Source organism: Dasypus novemcinctus, chromosome 17 (assembly GCF_030445035.2).
Source record: "Dasypus novemcinctus isolate mDasNov1 chromosome 17, mDasNov1.1.hap2, whole genome shotgun sequence".
NCBI lineage: Eukaryota > Metazoa > Chordata > Mammalia > Cingulata > Dasypodidae > Dasypus > Dasypus novemcinctus.
The window spans coordinates 23,862,022-23,881,499 of record NC_080689.1 but is presented as its reverse complement, the minus strand read 5'-3'; the positions used below and the strand labels follow the sequence as shown (position 1 = coordinate 23,881,499).

The 19,478-nt window shown below is 43.1% G+C and overlaps 1 protein-coding gene across 1 annotated transcript in view; it reads right to left on the bottom strand.

Moving 5' to 3' along the window:
• Positions 1-18,598, bottom strand: part of CRIM1 (cysteine rich transmembrane BMP regulator 1) — a 211,869-nt gene extending 193,271 nt beyond the window's left edge. Inside the window, exon 1 of the mRNA XM_004466035.4 lies at positions 18,209-18,598. Within this exon, the coding sequence (XP_004466092.3) occupies positions 18,209-18,539 (331 nt within the window). The 5' untranslated portion in view covers positions 18,540-18,598. The remainder of the gene's footprint in view (positions 1-18,208) is intronic.
• Between the last annotated feature and the right edge of the window lie 880 nt (positions 18,599-19,478).

Genomic DNA, 19,478 nt, shown 5'->3' with positions numbered 1-19,478 from the left:
TTATCACTTTTAAATAAAGTTATATAAGTTGGTCACAGGCCAAAGCTTAGGAAAGTCCAGAGCTCCCCTCACAATTCTTTCCCCAAAGATAGTGAGCTTCCCACATCTCTTTATCTATCCTGGAGATATAATTTCAGCATACATATTTCTTGGGTGGGAGGGAGTCAAATATTTGCTTACTGAATATAAATATCTATTAAACTTTGTGCTTAATTTTTAAAATTTTACAGTTGCTGATTTTAGTTAATAGTGTAACTAAATTTCCATAATATCATGGTTACACTGCTACATTTGATGTAATTTCACCTCTGAGTTACCTTGGCAGTAAAAATGCATGTACCTTTAGTCAATATGTTGATCAAAAAAGTATTTGATAAATTCCAGTTATATACATGCACCACTTTGCTATATGCTGTGGCTTGAAAAGCCTAAATGGGTGCTCCCTCCCCCTAACAAGCAGCCAGGTAAACGTCTGGTGTTTTTTAAGACTAAATATTGAGGGGGCGGGGCGGTGGGGGTGAATGGGACTTCATATTTTTTGAATGTAATATTTTTTAAAAAAATGAATAAAAAATTAAAAAAAAAAGACTAAATATTGTGATTGGTATATTTCATACATGAATTATAAAGTGTCAGAGATTTACAATTCAAAAGTAACAATATTAAAAAGGTAATCAACATTTTAATCTTCCTTTTGATGATCTACAAAAACACTTAAAATTTAAAGAAAATGTATTTGAGGCCCGGGGACGATTCTGGATACTTGTATGTGCAATTGTTTTACATGAAATAATGGGTTTTAAAAAAATAAAGATTACAGAAATTAATCTGAAATATTATAACAAATGCTATACATGTCTTCTGAATATGAAACCAGAGTCTGAGTTGCAAAAACTATTTATTAATGCTACATCATTCAATAACAATTCATGTACTTTTTGCAAGAAAAACAAAACTGTTTTCCTGATAGAATTTCAATGAACTTAATCACGACAATGATCCAAGTTTTTCCAAATTTTATGTGTGCCTTGTTAGATACTTCTCTACCTCATGTTTTAATTTATAAAGGTGCAACTGGAAAACTTTTAAATCTTCAGATAAAATCCTTCGAACAAGAGCATATGGCACATATATGCAAATGGCAAAGGTTGCAAATTCCTCTTGAAGTTAATGCCTAGTCCCTATTTAGGACTCAATTAATTATATCCGTTTTTCATGCTAAACAAACATTTGTAATCCAATAATGCGTAACAGAAAAAAAGCACAATAGCATCAAAATATCTCCACCCAGTGGGCTGGAAATTTGCAAAAAGCCTAGAAATCAATACTTACCTTTATAGAAGCTTCAATGCCCTTAGAGGCAACACAGTCCTGCTAGTAGCAAAGATGTAAGACAAAACAATCAAGAGCAAGGCCTCTCACCAGGGGCCCTTGATATAAAGGACCAAGTGCACAGTGGCCAGACCATACCTGTAGGCAGACCCTTAGAAGTGGGAAAGAACACATTTGTAATCATCTGCAGGCTCACAGACGCCTTCCCAGAGCCATTCCGCCAGTCCCCTGGCTCCAGACAGGCTTCCCGTAGGGCACTAGATACTTCATTTCTGCGCCACAGAGAGCCCCATCCCTTTCCTTTCTCACCAAGTCAAAGGAGGGTTCCAGAAACAGGTATCTCCCAAGTAGCTCTAAGTGGATCTTTCCAGGACTCAGCACAACCCAGCTATCTATATAGCGGAAAATGGTACTTGCTGGGCATAATTCAGTGGCACTTTACCAGGTTCTCTCCTTCCAGGAAGTACATTTTTCAGTTACAAAGACTGTTTACCATGGCTTACAACCTGATGGGACCACTCCCTCCTTCAAATGTTTCCCAGTCCACTGTGTCCACTTAGTTATTTTTATTAAAGCCTGAGGACAAATGTGCTATTTAAGCAGCAAAACCAGTCCTGGGTCCTTTGCCTATCACTCAAAATTCACTAGGAATCGTGGGTTTTGAGACATACACAAACCCTCATTTTGGCAATAACTGCCACCAAGTCAATACTCCTTCTGCTGAAAGTCTCAGAGAAGGCAATGCTTAAAGGGGAACACATGGGCACCCAGGTCAGGGAACGTTTAATAGTCATTAAGCTACATGAAAGTTTAAAATATGCTTTGAAGGAGTCATACAGAAGATCTTGCTTAGCATTTTCTTTTTTTTTTTTTCCTTGCCAAGTAAAAATTATGGACCAGAGTTCTAGAGCCACAACTTTACCTAGCCATCAGTTCCAGCTTCCCTTTCTTCCCTTTCCCAAAACTTTTATAACCATCGTGGTGATCAACAGAAGGCTCTAAACTGGGCTACTGGGAAAGCCACCAACCATGACATCACATTATCAGCAGTTACCATCAGGTGTGAGATGCACATCCTAAAGGCAGGAAAGCTGAAGGCAGCAGAGACACCAAGATGAAACCTGTCCTAAGAAGACAGGCGTTCTGGGCATACTCACTAAAAAGCAATAAAAGGGGATAGAAGCCATGAAAGTATACCCATGGTTTTGTGTATGTGCCTATGATTCTTTATGTTTCATCTTGGCCAAACCTCTCTTTTGTGCTGTAGGTAGTAATTTGCTGTTGTATCCTTAAGTATCTAGTATGTTACTGTCTTTAATTTGTAAACCCATTTAAGACCCATAGAAAAACAAAGAATTCATGACTAGTGCTAAAGGAAAAACAACTCCACACTGCCAAGTAACAACAAACTGGGACTCTAGTCATTCGTCATCAAAAATTCCTCTGTCTCTGAAGTCAGCATTTGGAGTTAAGCCAAATAGGATTTTGCTTTCCTAAATTCCTTATATTGCATTCCTATGGACTTCCTGTTCAAACCATCGTGAGGCATTCTTATTATTCAGTCACACACTTCCATCCTCACGCTGTTGGCTTACAGTTTCCTTCCCCAAAGAATCTGTACAGTTAAATGCCTTAAGATACTCTGACATCTCCAGAAGCTGTAAATATCCTGGGTTGTAGCATTCACTGCACACAGCACACAGAATGGACATTCAATAAACTGTTAAAGTAAACTTCCTTCTGATTTGTCAACATACATATTTGAGACACAAGCCTGGATTGGCTAAGAATACTGAAGTCTGCTCTATTATCATTAAGTTTTCATATGGTCTCAATGCAACAACTCCCTGGTGGTTAAGAGGGATATTATACAGCAGCCACCCAAGAGGAAGATTCTTACAAATTAATGAAGGGTGGTGAAAGATGACACCTTTATGACAAACTGGCGAGAAGAGAAGTCCTCAAAAATAAGAATTACCTTTAAATATTTGCCAAAATAAATACAGCTGAAATTAAACCTTCTAAGAGTGATTAACCAGTTTGAGCTTCTTCCTCAATGATATGCCATCTCTCTGGGCTTTTCTCTCAACAGGTAAAGTGACACTGGTTTCAGTTCTCCACAACGCAAGCAAACAGATCAGATGCGAAAGTTTCGTATACTATCTTGGATAATTTTGACTCTGGATTTAGTGAACAAATGGTCACTGAGTTCTTCCTGTGTGCCAAGCACCAGGATAACACACAATCCTGGCACTCAAGTGGATCACAATGAGGCAGGGAGATAGAAATGTGAACTCTTACATACTTTGAGAAATGCTATCACACGGGAAGGAGAAGGTGCTATTTGTGGATGAGAGGGGAAGGGGGGTGGCATGACTTTTCTCTGGGCAGGGCAGGAAGGCTTCACAAAGGAAGCAGCATAAGGAGGTTGGGTTTGAAGGATGAGAACACATGTTGAAGAACATAAAGACAACTTCAGGAAATCTAAAAGCTGACACCACACTCATTTTCCAATTGCTAGCCTTGTGCTGAAAGCTTCGGTTGCACTAGATTTTAGGAGACAAGTATTAACTCAGAAAATGCTCACCTTCACCTGCTTTCTGAGTTCCCAAAGGGCCTCTGCATGAGATAAACTTGAAATAAAGTTGGAAAACCAAACACTTTAGGAACAAGATAGTTAGGTCTCAGATCTAAGAGTCTAAGTTTTCATTTACCTGTGGATTTTAGTAATAACATGCAAATTACTATGGCCCTATAATACTATTACCAAAAGGAGTAGTATGCATATGAAATCCTCCCTGTCAGAAGGAAACAAAAAGTTCACTGTTCCTTCTTTACTAGCAGTCTTCCTTTATCTTTTCACTCTTTTTAACTCCTAATGCCTTCTACTTTACCATTCTAAAAAAAAAAAAAAATGTGTCACACAAACATTCCTGTCTCAAGGATATATGCTAATATATTCACGCAAGTTTATAAAAAATAATACATTGTCTATTTTCAGTGCCCAATGTAGCTGTGATTATGTATTTCTTTTGGATACATTTTATGTTATTAAATACTTTTATCTCCCTCAAGTTTTCCAGCCCCATTGGCAGAGAATTCTTTCTCTTTCTCTTTCCAAAGCATCTAGGATAATTTCCTGAATAGATAGTCAATAAACTTGGTGTGGCTCACTTTTCCCAGCATAGTCTTTGAAAATAATTTCATTTCCTTCTAACAAAAACACCTCAGGCTTCTTTTATTTTGCTTATTTCCCTACAACAAAAATTTCTGCCTTTCCTTTCTGCTATCATACCCAAAATCCCTACAGAAGGTAAAAACTATATTTAAATAATAACCTACTAAAGAGTATCCTATATTACCTTTGCAATTAAAAAAAACTTTGGCCCCAATCACCAAGAAATAAAATAAGTAAATTTCCTGAGCTCCATTTACGCTCTTACAGATATCCCAATGAAACGGGGGGTTTAAAAGCTAAAGCACTTTAATTACTTTTTTTTCCAAATATAATAAAATAATACACAATCTTTATTGATTAAGAAGTCATTTTCAGTTTCCTGATCTACAGAGTAGATAACTATACTTAACTTGTTTCAAAGCTGGGGAATTGTTTCCAGCACCTCTGTAATACAATGGAAAAGTATTGTTTGTCTGTGTTGTACCCTGAACTGAAAACACACAGGCACACACATACACACTCCACACCCAAACGCACAAAGTTAACAACATCTTGGAAGAAGGAATTATCTTAAGTTTCCTTTCTCTCAAAGATACTTCTACAACTGTACCCATACAGAGGCCTGGCTGCTGATATCGCAGAATTATTTTACTGCCCTGGGTACATCTTTTTAGGAAAGTATGTCTACCACAACCTTGTAAAGATTTTTGTTTCACGCATTTTTATCACTTGCTAATCCATATAAGCACACTTCATGGACTTGGATGTACAGGCAAACACTCTTCTCCAAACATGTCTGTTGAACTCCACCTTAGCCATTCTGGCCATGTAGACACCGTTACTGGAAGGGTTCCTCACAAAAGGTTGACATTTGGCACCAGCTTCTGTTAATTGTTGGGTTACCAATAGCTGGAGAGCTGTGTGCAATCACTTGGGAAGAATGCAGAGGCCAAACGCCAAGACTGCCGGAAAGCATGACTTTTCCAGTGGCTCTCAGGACCCCAGATATACAGCCCACATTAGATCATGGCAGGGATTCGCCTGCATAGAAGGGTCAAAACCACAGCGCAGAGATCAGGGTAAGGGATGCATCCAACCAATCCTCCAACACAGACTGACTGCACCAAACGCACGCTAAAATGCCTGGTTGTTTCTGCCAGAGACAATAGTTTCCATCCAGGCACTCAGGCGCTCTTCTCTGCCCCTACAGTGTATAGGTTTTTTTATGCTAATATGCGCCAAGCAAGCAGCAAGAAACCCAAATAAAGACCATTTAACCAAAGAGAAAAGAAGAGCCTGTTTTAGGCAAAAGCTCAGGTTAGTAAATTAACACCACTGATATTTCAATGGCTATTTCAGACAGCTACTACGATGAGCTATCCAGAAATCTAGCCTGGAAAGAGAGAGGATAAGACCCGGAACAGAATTTAACTTTTGATATCATCGTTGGAAAAAAAAAAACAATTGAAAGAAAGAGCAAGCCACAGTACTCGACCAGAAGTGTTTTCTCTGAAACAATATAAAATACTTACTCGGTTATTAGTATACTTCTAGTTATTTTACAGATCTGAGCAAATATCTCTTTTACAGCAAAAAGCAAATTACAGGAAACTAAAAATTAAATTAGTTCACATTACTAGGGGGTTGGGAGCTTAGGCAGTTGAACTGAAAGAGAGAATCATGGAAGAGATTACCATAATAACTAGCTCTGGGTTTTCTCTGGTCACATACTCCCAAATGGAGTATTTAGCACTCAGCAGACTTATTAATGAATAAATGCCCAACTGGAATTAACTAGCACCTCATTCTGGAAGGCTACTCTTGGTAAAAACGTAATAAACACAAGGCAAAGCGAGTCCACAGGTGGTATACACCGGACGCTGTACTGAGCTGAGCATCACATTCTTTACAATGCTACATATCACATCAAGCCACAGGTCCACACCATTTAATGTTGCTCAGCACCCTACCTGTGAACAACATGCAAAGGAAGGGTGAAGTTTCTAGATACCAAAGACCACTTTCCAAGCTTCATAACTGGGCTGTACTTGAACTATACTTAGTGAAGATCTGTTGTCCCCACGTGCAGGCAAAGAGCTTCCTGTTCCCGCGGCTCAGCGACGCTCCACAGTAAGGGAGCTGGCGTGGCCTGCAGCATGTCCCTCTGCCAGGGCTCATCACTTATCCTCCCAATATTAGGCACCAAAGTGCCATGTTAAGCCAGTGACCGCTCTTCAACTCGCTCTTATTGTCGTGCCTCTTTAAATTGAGTCTGCTCCTTAGAAAACTGCTTGCCCAGTGTCTGGTGGGAAACTCCCTGGCAAGTGAAAACAGCAGCAAAGGTAAAAGAATGCTGAGAATTTGGCTGCCGCCTGCAGTATTAGGAAGAACAGCAATTACTCAACCCTCCTGGTGTCAGAGGCAGAAAAGAGGATGGGAATTTGGGCAAGTTTTTGCCTGTCTTTGCGCAAGCTTCTCCCTTGGCAGTATCTGTCACCTACCCACCTCACAGTCACAATAGTTAATGAAGTAAATGAGAAAACGGAATGGAGAAAGCAGGAAGGCAGTAGGCCAGCAGAGACATAAAAGGTCCTCCTTGAAACCTAGGTTTAAAGACTGCAAGCACTGAAAAGATATTGTACTAACTTTCAGATAAGGATGTTCTGCTGTCTCCATATTAACTAGGGAAGAACACAATCTCTTCCTCCGTCTGTTACAGCACTTGGCAAAGAGTCATGCAGACAACTACCACTTTTTCTTTCTACAGCTCTGCAAACACAAGGTAATATTAATATTTGACTCCTGCCCAGCACTTCTAGGTCATTGACACATAGATCTTATGACCAGGAGAACCATCAGGTCTCATCTGGTTCAGTTCCCCTGCCTTTAGGTAGCTATTTCATTCACTTTTGACAAATTAAGGCAAGTGAAGCCAAGAGAAATTGAGAGAGTTTTATCTAAGTCACTGAGTTATTATGGGATTAAGGGGAATCCAGAAGCCATAGTTACTTTTTTCTCTTCTATCATGCTATTTTCATGTACAAGAATATTTTGATACTTGCCTTTTTGAGACACCTCGAATTCTTTCTGAAATAAGCTATTTTGACCGAAATATGGAACCTTACTTGGTCTTTCATTTTTATGTCATAGGTAACTGCAACGAAATTTTCCTAAAATTTGCCTGGAACATAATTACAAAGTGGTTCTGAAAAGCATGCAGCATATACCTATTCTTTCTCAAACCATTTTAAAATCCTTCTATTCGGCTTTCAGCAAGAAAACTGTCTAAAATCCATCCCTTTTTCCTCACTCAAAATGTAAATACCCACACCCTTAGGAAGCAAAGCTCCCAACCACGGCAAGTGAGGAAAGATGAATATAGTGAGGAAAAGGGGAAAACAATGTGAAGGTTTTCCAGTTCTGTGTTTGACAAGATAATGGAATGTTCTGCCTCTGGAGAAGTATAAACACACGTTCTGAAGGGACCTGGCCCACACACCCAGCATGAAAGGGTCCTCACACATTCTGAAGCCTGAAGTGGTCCAAGTAATTCTTTATGTAATCAGGTTCAGGTCAGCCTTCCTCAAGGTAGCTTTGCCTTATTTTGGCAGACCTTCTGGAGTCTTAAAGATCTGTATCACAACTCTCCAATGTTGAGATTGCTTTTGTTTTATCACAGCTGTGAAACGTTTTGCTTTTGGCCTTTGTATAAGAAGCTAAGTTACCTCTTAGTAGACTGGGACTCTACGTACAGGCTCAGGATTCATTTTGCCCTGCCAGAAATATTTCTTTCTGTTTTGAACCTGAGATGTTTATTTATGCTTTTTGTTTTGAAATGCTAAATAAGACAGGCACAGTCTCCAGTTTCAGTCCATATCCTTTTCTCTTTCTCTCTCTCTCTCTTTCCTACCTTGCCATAGCCAGAGTAACTGGCTGCTAAAGACTTGGCTAAAATTTCAAGTGTAGACTATTCAAATTCTTTTCTCAAGAACTTGAAATGTAAAATGAAAACACCCTAAAATATAATTAACACTTGATTTTCTTCCTTAAATGCTTGTAAGACAAATGTTCCCAGGACATTTCAAATGTGGGTGTTATTTTTGGATTTGACTAACCTGTACTTTTGAAACCCTCAAATTATTAAACGTTTTTTCTCCTTCTGCTTGTAGGCTACAAATCTGAATACCAGTACTCTTGATAAAAGACAGAGGTTCTACAATGACAGGTACTAAAAGAGTTTCTGAGGGGAAATTTTTCCATTTCTCCTGTGCAATAAGGTTTGGTTGTCAAGAAGGAAAAAGCTGTAAACTACTGAGGCCAAGGATTGGGTCTTCATCAAGTTCTTTCGTCTTGTTCCACAACAGCCAATATAAAACATTTGCCTTGGGAGTCCTTGTGATGATTAGGCTAATATGTCAACTTGGCCAGATAATGGTGCCCAGCTGTTTGGTCAAGGAAGCACTGGGCTAACTGTACTGCAATGACTTAAATCATCAGTGAGTTGACTTCATCTCGGCTGATTACGTACTGAGGATACTGCCTTTAACAGTGAGACATCTCATCCAATCAGCTGAAGGCCTTAAAAGGAGAAATGATTTCAGCATTCAGAGAATTCCCATCTCTACTTCAGACAGCCAGCTTCTCCTGTGGAACTCATCAAGGACCTTCATTGGAATTCCTGGCTTGCAACCTGCCCTATGGAATTTGGACTCCTGAACCCCCACAGTTGCGTGAGACAATTTTATAAAATCGCACAATATTTACTGCTATCTCCTGTCAGTTCTGTTTCCCTAGAGAACTCTGACTAATACAGTCCTCAACCAATATGTATTGGACAAAAATGATATTTATTTCCAGGCATGAAGGAAGAGTCACAGTTAAGAATTTCTGTTCTGCTATCCTAAAAAAGGACCACACCCACGCTCAGAGCTAAAGAGACAAGAAAGTCAAATATTTTTAAGTCTAAGCATTCTTCCTTCCTAGCCTTCCACCACAACACAAAGACTCTCCAGAATAACCACAAATCAAATCCTCTGTAAACCTGCAGTATTAGTCCACGTGAAAGACCAGATGGAACACATGGAATCAAGAATAGCAACACAGAAGTAACTGCCCTCACATCATGGCACGCTCACTCCCAATGCCCTCATCTGTGGAGCCAGCCAGGCCTGCTGCAGCTTCAGTCTGTAACAGCAGAGAGTCCAATTTCATGGTGGAGAGACCCCTGGAGTCTACAACGTCCCAGGTGATATCCAGATACCACAAAAAAGTTCTAACAATAGAATGAAATTTAATTCACTTTCATGAAACCATATGCCACCAACATTAAAAGTTGTCACTTAAAATATTAATTTGAAATAGCTCTCTAGAAGTGAGAATCTGAACTATAGAATCAAGCAAATATTCACATCCTGCCCAAACTCCAAAAGGGCAGAAAACTTACAGCCATACGGATCAAACATCAAGTGTTTTCTTGGCGAGATCCTGGACTCAGGGCCCCTGTTCTCAGTATTTCACAGCCCTTTTCTTTCCAACATACTCCTCGGTTCAGAATTTCCTCTCTGAGTCCCCTACTGAAGAGACTTGGTTTGGTTTAAGTATGGAGGAAGTGAGAGAGTGTATGTAAAATAGGTTTTTAAAACATATGTAGAGAAAAATCAAGAAGAAAATAAGGGAGGAAAAGAGAAAGAAATGAGAATTAATATTAATTATCATTCTTAAAATCTATTTGGTACCAGGAACTGTATTAGGCACTATATACACACATATACACACATACACATAAAATCATATATATATATACTATATATAAAACCTCTAATCCTCACTGTATTATTTATCTATGAGGAAAGAGAGGCCCAGAAAAAACTAATCAAGCTGGTCTCACAGTTAAAAAATAACAGAACTGAGATCTGAACATAGGTGTGTCTAGCCCCAAAGCCTATTTTCTTTCTCCTAAAACACTGTGGACCAGAGGAGCAGGAAGGAGGAAGGAGGGAAGGCAACCCTCAGGTCTTGCTTATTGCAGCATGCTTCAGTAAATCCTTCCTGGCAGACAGTCTGAAGTAGGGCCCCTCTTAGGTGCTCTTGAGATGTTCAGCACTTCCCATCACAGGACTGAACAGCTATAAGTAACTGTCTCGGACCATAATGGATTGTCTCAATTTTCACTACCTACCTATTAGTCTGAGGCCTCTGTGAAAGCAGAGACCTTCCTCTTACTTATTTTGCTTGAAAAATAACTATAGTAATAGCAGCTAACATTTATGAGCTCTTATTACATGCCACACTCTGTGCCACCTGCTTTACATGGCCCAGCCTCTCGTTATTTAAACTGTGGTCAGACGGCCAGTACATCGGCATCACCTCGGAGTTTCTCAGAACTCCAGAACTTTTGGCCCCGTCTCGGACCTACTGAATCTGAGCCTGCATTTTTAACAAGATCCCCAAATGATCTGTATAATTTGAATATTATACAGATATACAGAATATTATACAGAATATTATACTGAATCTGAGCCTGCATTTTTAACAAGATCCCCAAATGATCTGTATAATTTGAATATTAAAATTTCAAAAGCACAGTTTAATCTCATTTCATGTTCACAGAGAACTTAAGAGGTAATTATTAATAAAGCCCGCTTTTTAAAAACAGGGAAACTGAGGCTTGGAGAGATTATAAGTGGTATCACTGCTATATAGCACAGAAACCAGACTCATAGCAGATACTTAATATTTGTAGGTAAAAAGATGGTAGGAGAAATAACCAGGGCTAAAAAGAGGGTGAAGGAATGGATTGATTGAACATCTGACCTCTGGTTTTGCTAGAATTTGTACCAACTGCAGGTAGGTGGGTCTGGGGTCTCCATGGAAGTGAGCAGAACAAGATATTTCCTTAGCTCAAGCCAGTTAGAACCAGGTCCAGGTCAAATCCAGCGATGACACCCCCCCTCTCCCCCCCAGTGTGAATGCTCCAGGAGCTAGGAGCAAAATCTTCTTTATTACGGATTGTAGTGAAATTAGGTCCCCCCTCCTCCCCAAATGAAATATCAGCCAACAGATAATCGGACTAAATTTAGGATTCCCATGCCTTAACGCAAAAACATCCAGATTCCTCTCTCTTTACTATTACCCCAAATACACAAATCTCGTAGAAATTATTTAAACAAGGTATAACAAATGGGCATTAGGAAGATAGGTAGTAACTTCAGACTTCAAAAATTTTAACTCTAATGTGACTGAAATAATGTAATTCCTCCCTTTCCAAGAGTCCAAACTCCTTAACTACTATAATCAATTACTCAGGTAGATGAAAATTTAACAGAACGGAATAAGGTAGTGTCGAACTGTTTCACTTATACTGAGTTGGAGCTTTATTGTTATTAAGCATTTACCACATGCCAGTCACTCTTCTAAATCCTTCACACAGATTTATTCAGTCCTTACAGCAACCCTATTACTACAGATAAGAAAACAGAGACACCCAAAAGCAGAGTGCAGATTTGACCCCAGAAACCACATTCCTAATCATTAATTACATTCTTCTATTGCTGTAGAAGTATTTCATGTGGGGAAGAAGGGCAGTAAGAAATTGAGATCAGTTCATTTTGCAACTAATAGAGGAAAATGAGAATTAAAAAAAAAATGTTTGTCCACATGGACACTTACAGCTCAGCATTTACCTTGAGGGCATTCTTATATTCAGTCATGTTTACCCACTCCTCTATCCATAGACCAAGTGAGGTTGTCTAAGCACAGAAGTTTTCAATGGATTCAACGAGCTAACTGGCCAGGACAAACAGCAGAGTGGGGTGAAGTCGTGAAAAAGGGACATCTCTCAGTCCACTGCCCACACCCATCTGCCTCGTGGAACAAGCCAGAACAAAGAGAAAATCACTCTCAAAAGGAAACCCGCTGTTTTGAACCAAAGCTAATAAAGCTTTAAGAAAGAAGTCTCATTCTTAGATACTGAGAAACACTCAGCTATGTACTGCAAAGTCCCTAAGGATGGGTAGGATTCCCTTCCCCCGACACACACACACACAAAGGTCCTACTCATACATTTAAACCTAGTTCAAATTCTAATTCCCCCTTTAGGCTTTGTCACTAGAGTTGGAACAGTTCACATAGATACTTTGACTCCTAGAACAAATTTTATCCATATATTTCACATCCTTGTGAAATCACTTTTCTCTCCTCTTGAATTTCTACTGTGATGTATATTTTTTTAAGTCTTGTTGTCTCATCACCTTATCTTGATTAAAAGTACAAAGGGAGTAGGGACTGCCTTTTAGAGATCCCCAAGCTCCCTAGTGGCCCCTCCAACCTCCACCCCAGGCAAAGGCCTTGTACAGAATAGAAGATCAATGTATGAATGATTGATTTCTATGCAAAGACAAGTCAGATTTTTGAAAGTACTGCTTCCGAGAATTCGACCTCTGAGAAGGAAGGTTTTCAGCTTGTTATTCATGAGAGCTTGGCTGGTCTGTTTCTTACTCCAATAATTACATGAGCTTTACTAGGGTGTCTCCAAAATCCTGAGAAGCTGGATGTGCCATACAGAACACAGCGTTACATGAACCTGCTTCAGCAAACAGATTTACCTTCCACAAATTCTATGGCCTCCTCCCATTCCATCGTTCTTACATGCTAAAACAGCACTGTCATCTCCCATGCTTGAGAGATGTTAAACACACCCACATTTTTCAGGAATTTCACAATTAATGTCTGGAATGTGTTTTGGATTATTCTTCAAAGGATGATACAGTTGCCCTAAGATGAATTCAATATTTTCCCTTCTCCCATTCGTCATTCTTTATTCCTCCCACTCAATTATCTTTTTAGGGTTATCTGCATTTTATCTATTTCTCCTAACTTCATAATGCCTGCACCCTACATACCAATTTGTTCACTCATTCATCCTGATCATCACATCTTAATCAAGCAATACCAAACACAGAAGCCTGCACCAAATCACTAAATACCTCCCACAACTGGATATAATGGTCATAGTTTAAGGGCTGTTCACACAGTTTTCTCCATAAATTAACTTGACTGTTCACAACTGCACTGCCAACATATTGTTTATAGATTCTCCAGGTCATTGCTAAATGTGTGTTAATGGCAGCAAGTATTTCCAGACTTGCTATTTTTGCCTTTCTGATAACATGCAATTCATTTGCTTTTTGCCAAGTGGTTTTATGTGACTGGACTCCTCAATAACAGTGAGGATCCCGTAAGCTTTATAGTCAAAGTGAAGGTCACAGCATCCTGTCTTTCATAGATGTGAGTGAACAGTCTCTCCATGTTCTGTCAATATTTACTTTGGGGAGGAACTAATTATTTCCTTGTATATTACATTGGTTTCTCTTCCCATACCCGGTTAAGGTAATTTTATAGGCCCTCTGCTAGCTTCTTTCTCTGACATCTAAGAGCTAGCTACACCTGAAGACTTCTGAAATGAGATATGAAACACATTACTTAAACACAAAGTCTGGAGCCCTGAGTGTTTAACTGCTCTAACTCTGGTACAGGAGTATTAACTTGGACCCTCACGTCCTCCATTTAATTAATAAAAATTAAAATCCACAGACTCCAAGTCATATTATGCAGTGATAGGGTCAGTATCCATGTGGTTGTGCCCAGCATTTCAGTGGATTACGTGGCTTCCCTGCAACCTGCTATCCGGGGCCTCACCTCAGATCCCCCCCCCCCCACATTTTCCTTCAAAGAGCTATCATCTCCACTGTCTTCCAGCAATTGGTAAAGAAACTATAACCTTCTAATGGCAACAGTAACAGGGGAAAAAAAACACACAAAAACATTCTGTTCTTTGCTGGAAATACCCACCCACATACAGTTAATTCTCCAATTCACTGTGTCATGAAAAGCAGGTGGAAGGACAAGTTAAAATACCTGGAGAAAGTAAAAGACAGACTGCAGTTGCGAAAAACATGGAAAGTTAGGTTCCATAAAGATGAAGCTACTAAGTAAATCTCCCCTGGGGCAGGGGGGGGAATTGGTGCTTATCTGAGATTGCCTGGATCTAATGCAAAAATGTCTTAGAGCAGAGCTACTCAACAGTGTCTACTTGGCTCCAAATCACTCTGGCTTTGCTGTCAGATTTTGATTTTGATTCTCAAAAAAAGAGAAGGATGGTTATGTTCCCCACACCTTGCTCCACCTGTGAAAGAAACATAATGTACAATTTTCCACAGAGGAGAAAAAAATGGGCCTCATGCCCTTATCTCAAAACATAATTCCCTACTGTCCAATCACAACATTCTTCCTAGAAAATCCCACTTCAGCAGTACTTTAAATCCTTATTTTGTGACACCCCAAATGTCTCCCCCATCCAGTCTTCTTCCTCAGGAGTTCAGAATTCAATCTTGTTTCTCTGGCTTCTAGGCGATTTCCGTAGAGGAGTCAGCCTGGCCCAAAACCAAGCCAGTTAGGATGCTGCAAAGAGCAACAGGAAGACTCCCCAGACAAATGGAAATGGGAAGGGGCCTTGGGCTCTCCCAGGGGCCAGAAAGCACTTTTTAGACTGAGAGAACAGCAGAACTCTAGGTATCTGGCTCCACGCTTTTTTTTTTTTTTTTATTAAATGCCCTTAACCACCACCACCAAGGAATAATTAAATCAGGGTTTGCTTAATAGCAATCTACACTACTCAGAAAAGAAATATTCACAGGACATAGCTCATTACATTGTTTGCTCTTTCAGGACGTACTTTTCCTTCAGTGTTCCTTCCAGGACACAGAGAGGATTGTTCATCCATTTATTCAATGCACATTTGCTGGGAGCCTACCTGTGTGCCAGCATGCCTTAAAAAACATAAGGCAGTGGCCCACAAAGTGGAAAGGGCCCATTTCTACCCCTAATTTATCTAATTCACTTTGTGAACCACAGTTCAAAACTTTTTTTCCCCCACAAATCTAGTTTGAGGAATAACACAAATAAAACCTACTGCAAATAGAGCAATATAATTTATAGCTAAAATATTTCATGGAAAGCAGGTAGAATCATCATGATAATAGTGCTACATCATTCAATATATTTTCTCATTGTTGCCAATTAAATAAGTTTTCAAAAGAGTTTTCATTAACAGATACAACCAGTAGGGGTCATTTTAGTGCAAAAATTGTAGCAAAAGAGACTTCAACATGAATAAAATACATCAATTTCCTACTCACAGGAGCTATGATAATCATGCTTCAGCTTGTGAATTTCTGAATAAAAGTGGAAACTGAGGAAAACACTGGTCATTGAGAAATTTCTTGCAATGTAACAGAAAAACAAGGGTAAAGCAGCACCTTTTAGGTATTTTACTGACTTATAAAGACTCCTCTAATTCTTAAAAAAGGAAAGGAAGAAGTTAGCAGTTTTTATCCTATTTTTCCATAAATCTTATAATAAAGTAAAACTACCAAAAACTTTAGACACGTGACTGAAAACATCTGTCTAAATTCAGCCATCATTTCATTGCCAGGTAATACTGTCTTCCTGACTCCAGTTTCATGAATTTAGAATACATTTTGACTGCTGTTTTTAGAATTCTGAAAAAAAGCAAGTCCTAAACATGCAATTTTGGTAGCCAAAAACAGGCCTGCTAAATGAAAAGTGTTGCTAAAGAACACTAATTGAGATACAATCATGTCAACAAATGCTTCCAAGCTTTTCCAAGGCTAATACCAAGTGCATGGGGTGTTACCAGAAAAAAGGAAGCTATGAGGGATCGCATCATTTCAGAGGAATGAAAGGCTCACCAAGTGCCAAAATAACTCCATACTGTGACACGGAAAATGTTGCCAAAACACTTGATTACTGTAAATGTTCCCTGAGCTGCACATTTCCTTCATCAGAAACATGTTAAAGAAGGAACAAAACAAGGGTTAGAATCAGAACTTTTAAAAGTCCTTCTCCAAGCACAGCAATTTCCATGGCATTTAACCTTTTTTTCACATATTGCTTTTTCATTTTTGATTCATGGAAGGCAGGATTAAGTAGATTATACACTGCAAGGGGCAGAGAATTTTTTAAAAAAATGTATCTTTTAGTCTAACACAGGGTTCCCGAAGTCAAATATATAAAATTGTGTCAGAAATTAATCTAATGGGCAATTTTTCTGTTTGAGAAATAAAGACATATTATAAAAAGGGACTTAATGCCAGGTGAGACACTTGTATTTCAGGCAAAGGAACTCTTCTAAACCCAAGTAAGGGTGCAGCAGTGCCTATCCCTTCCATCTAAGAGTTCCCACTAGCTTCCGAACCAGGAAGGCCTCTTGGATTTTTCAGAACCGTCCAATCTCTCAAAGCTCCAAGTATAAATAAATATGTGTGTGTTTAAAAGAAAATCACATAACTGAAACCTTTTAACAGATCCAGTTTTAGCCTTAACGGTTCCATTCCCTTTTCCAATATCCCAGCACAATAAATAAACACATACACACAAAATGAACACATACACGTAAGAAAGCTCCAGAATAAACCCTTCGCTGGTCTCCTAGATGCTTGAATGCGTAGGAAGGAAAGGAGGCCCTCCACCTCACCGCTCCCCTATAAGTAAGGATGCTGCGCTCTGCTCCTTCACCAGGATGCCCCGGCACAGCATCATCACCCCAGCGTCAGCCAAAACAGGCATTCCACCTTAACGTGCTCACTGAGTCCTGCCCAGTAGCCACATAGAAAGAATTCGCTGCCTTTCTAGACCTCCCCCCACCCCAAACTAAATCAGGCACCCCGAGGCCAAGACAGGGGTGCAGGAATTATGGCCAACACCCACCAACGGTGGTTCTCCCTACGGGGGCGGCTACCCTAATCTCATCTCCTCCTCCCGGGGTCAGTTCTCGACACCGCGGTGCACAATGCGTAGTGGAGAAACCAGCAGAACCATCCCCGCTGTCAAACAAAAAGAAGGAACGACCACACGATGGGAAACACGCGGATATCAAAGGCAGCCACTAATAACCAGCAACAACTTTTCAGTCGTAGGCGCAATCCTTCCCCCGCCCCTCTTTTTCTTTCAGGAGAGAAAGCCTTTGACCGTTTTCAATAGGCAAATAAATGAGTAACCACCGTATTTAACTTCCCTGAGCTGACATATTCCGGAGGTGAAACTGATTTATATGCGGAGGAGGAAGGAGGTGAAGGAAGAGCGCAGGGAAAAAATAATAAAAGAGTCACACAGGGAGTGTGAGCTGGAGACACGTCTCCTCCGCCAACAGAAAACGGACTTTCGCGGCCGGTGTGCAGCACACGGCTGCACACTGCGCTAGCGCGGGGAGGGAGGCAGGGACCCGACTCCCCCGGAGGCCCGCGGCAGCCTCCGCAGTGCCCCCCCGCCCGCGGCGCCCCCACCGCGGGACGCACGGCCGGGCCACCCCACCAAAGCCAGGACGGCCCCAAGTGTGCGTGTCTGTGCGGGGTCGGGGGGTCGATCCACCCTCGCTACACACACACACTCAACCGCTCCCACCCACGAAATCCAACCTCGCCCGCCGCCGGCGAGGCGGCGCGGGGAGCAGCGAGCGGGAACGCAGGGAGCGGGGGCCCTGTCTCCCGGGGGCGGCGGCGGCCCATCCTCCCGCGGAGCCCTCTCGGCTCGCAAAGTCTCGGCCAAACTTTGTTCCGCGCCGCGAGCGCCGAGGGGGCGGCGCGGGCCAGGTGGGAGGGGGCCCGAGGCGGGCGGCCGTACCTTCGCAGACGCCCACTTCGTACTCGGTGATGGAGTCGCCATTGAGCGGGGGGCGGATGACACAGCGCAGCCCCCGGTCGCAGGCTCCGTGGAGCCCGTAGGCGCCGCCGCAGCTCTCGTTCCTCTGGCGGGCGCACATGTAGCAGCAGCCGCAGACGCCCTGCACGATGCTCCCGGGGCAGCTGCGGGGCTCCTCGCACTTGGACTCGTCGCAGGGCAGGCAGACCAGCGCCCGGGTGCCGGAGCGCGCCAGCAGCAGCAGCAGCCCCAGCAGCGAGACCAGGAGGTGCCCGCAGCCGGCCAGCCCCCTGCCCCCCGCCACCAAGTACATCCTCCTGCGCCGCCGCCGCCTCCTCGCAGCCGGGCCGGGAGCGGGGCGCGCGCCCTCCCCTGCGCGGGGCACACGCGCCGCCGCCGCACCCGCAGCCCGCGGTCCTCGCCGCCCCCCTCGGGGCCCCCGGGGCGCGCCTCCCTGCGCGGGGCGAGGCCCCCGCCCCCCTCGCGGGCCGCGCCGACCCCGAGCCCACTAGCGTTGGCGCCAGCGGCAGCGGTGACTTCCCCTCCTCCTCCTCCTCCCGGGAGGGAGGGGGGGAAAAAGAAAAAAGTTTCCTCCCGGCAGCTCCGGTTCAACCCAAACTTCTGGCGGCGGCGGCGGCGCTCGGCTCCAGCCCGGGCTGGCGGCGCCTGCTCTCTCCTCCGCCCGCTCGGCCGGCCCTGCGGCGGCGGCAGTCCGGGCGCGAGCCTCGGGCCGGTCCCCGCCTCCCGAGCCGCCGAGTGGGCGCGGTGGCGCAGCAGAAGGTCCGCGGCGTCCGCCTCGCGCGCCCCGCTCGCCTCACTCCTGCGCGGCTCCTCCGGGCGCTTGTTTATGGCTCGAGCCTCCGCCGCCCGGGCTGCGCCCTCCCCCATCCTACCTCATCCCCCAGCCCGCGCCCCCCCCCCGCGCCGCGCGCCGCTCATTGGCTGCCCCTCCCGGCCCGGCCGGCCCTCTCCCCTTCCCTCCCTCCCCGGCGGCCGGGCCCTTCCTCCCTCACACGCCTCCTCCTCCTCCTCCTCCTCCGCCGCCGCCGCCGCCTCCCCCCTCTCCTCTTCCCCGAGCCGGGCGCGCCGAGCTGGCCGGGCCGGCCACGGCGGGCGGGCTGCGGCCGGGGGCTCGGGGCGCCGGGCTCGGGGCGGACCCAGCGAGCCGCGAGAGGCGCGGCGTCCTGAGCGCCCGCCGGCCCTGTGGCCACCGCGGCTGGCCTGGGAGCCCCGAGGGCGAGACGGCTGCACC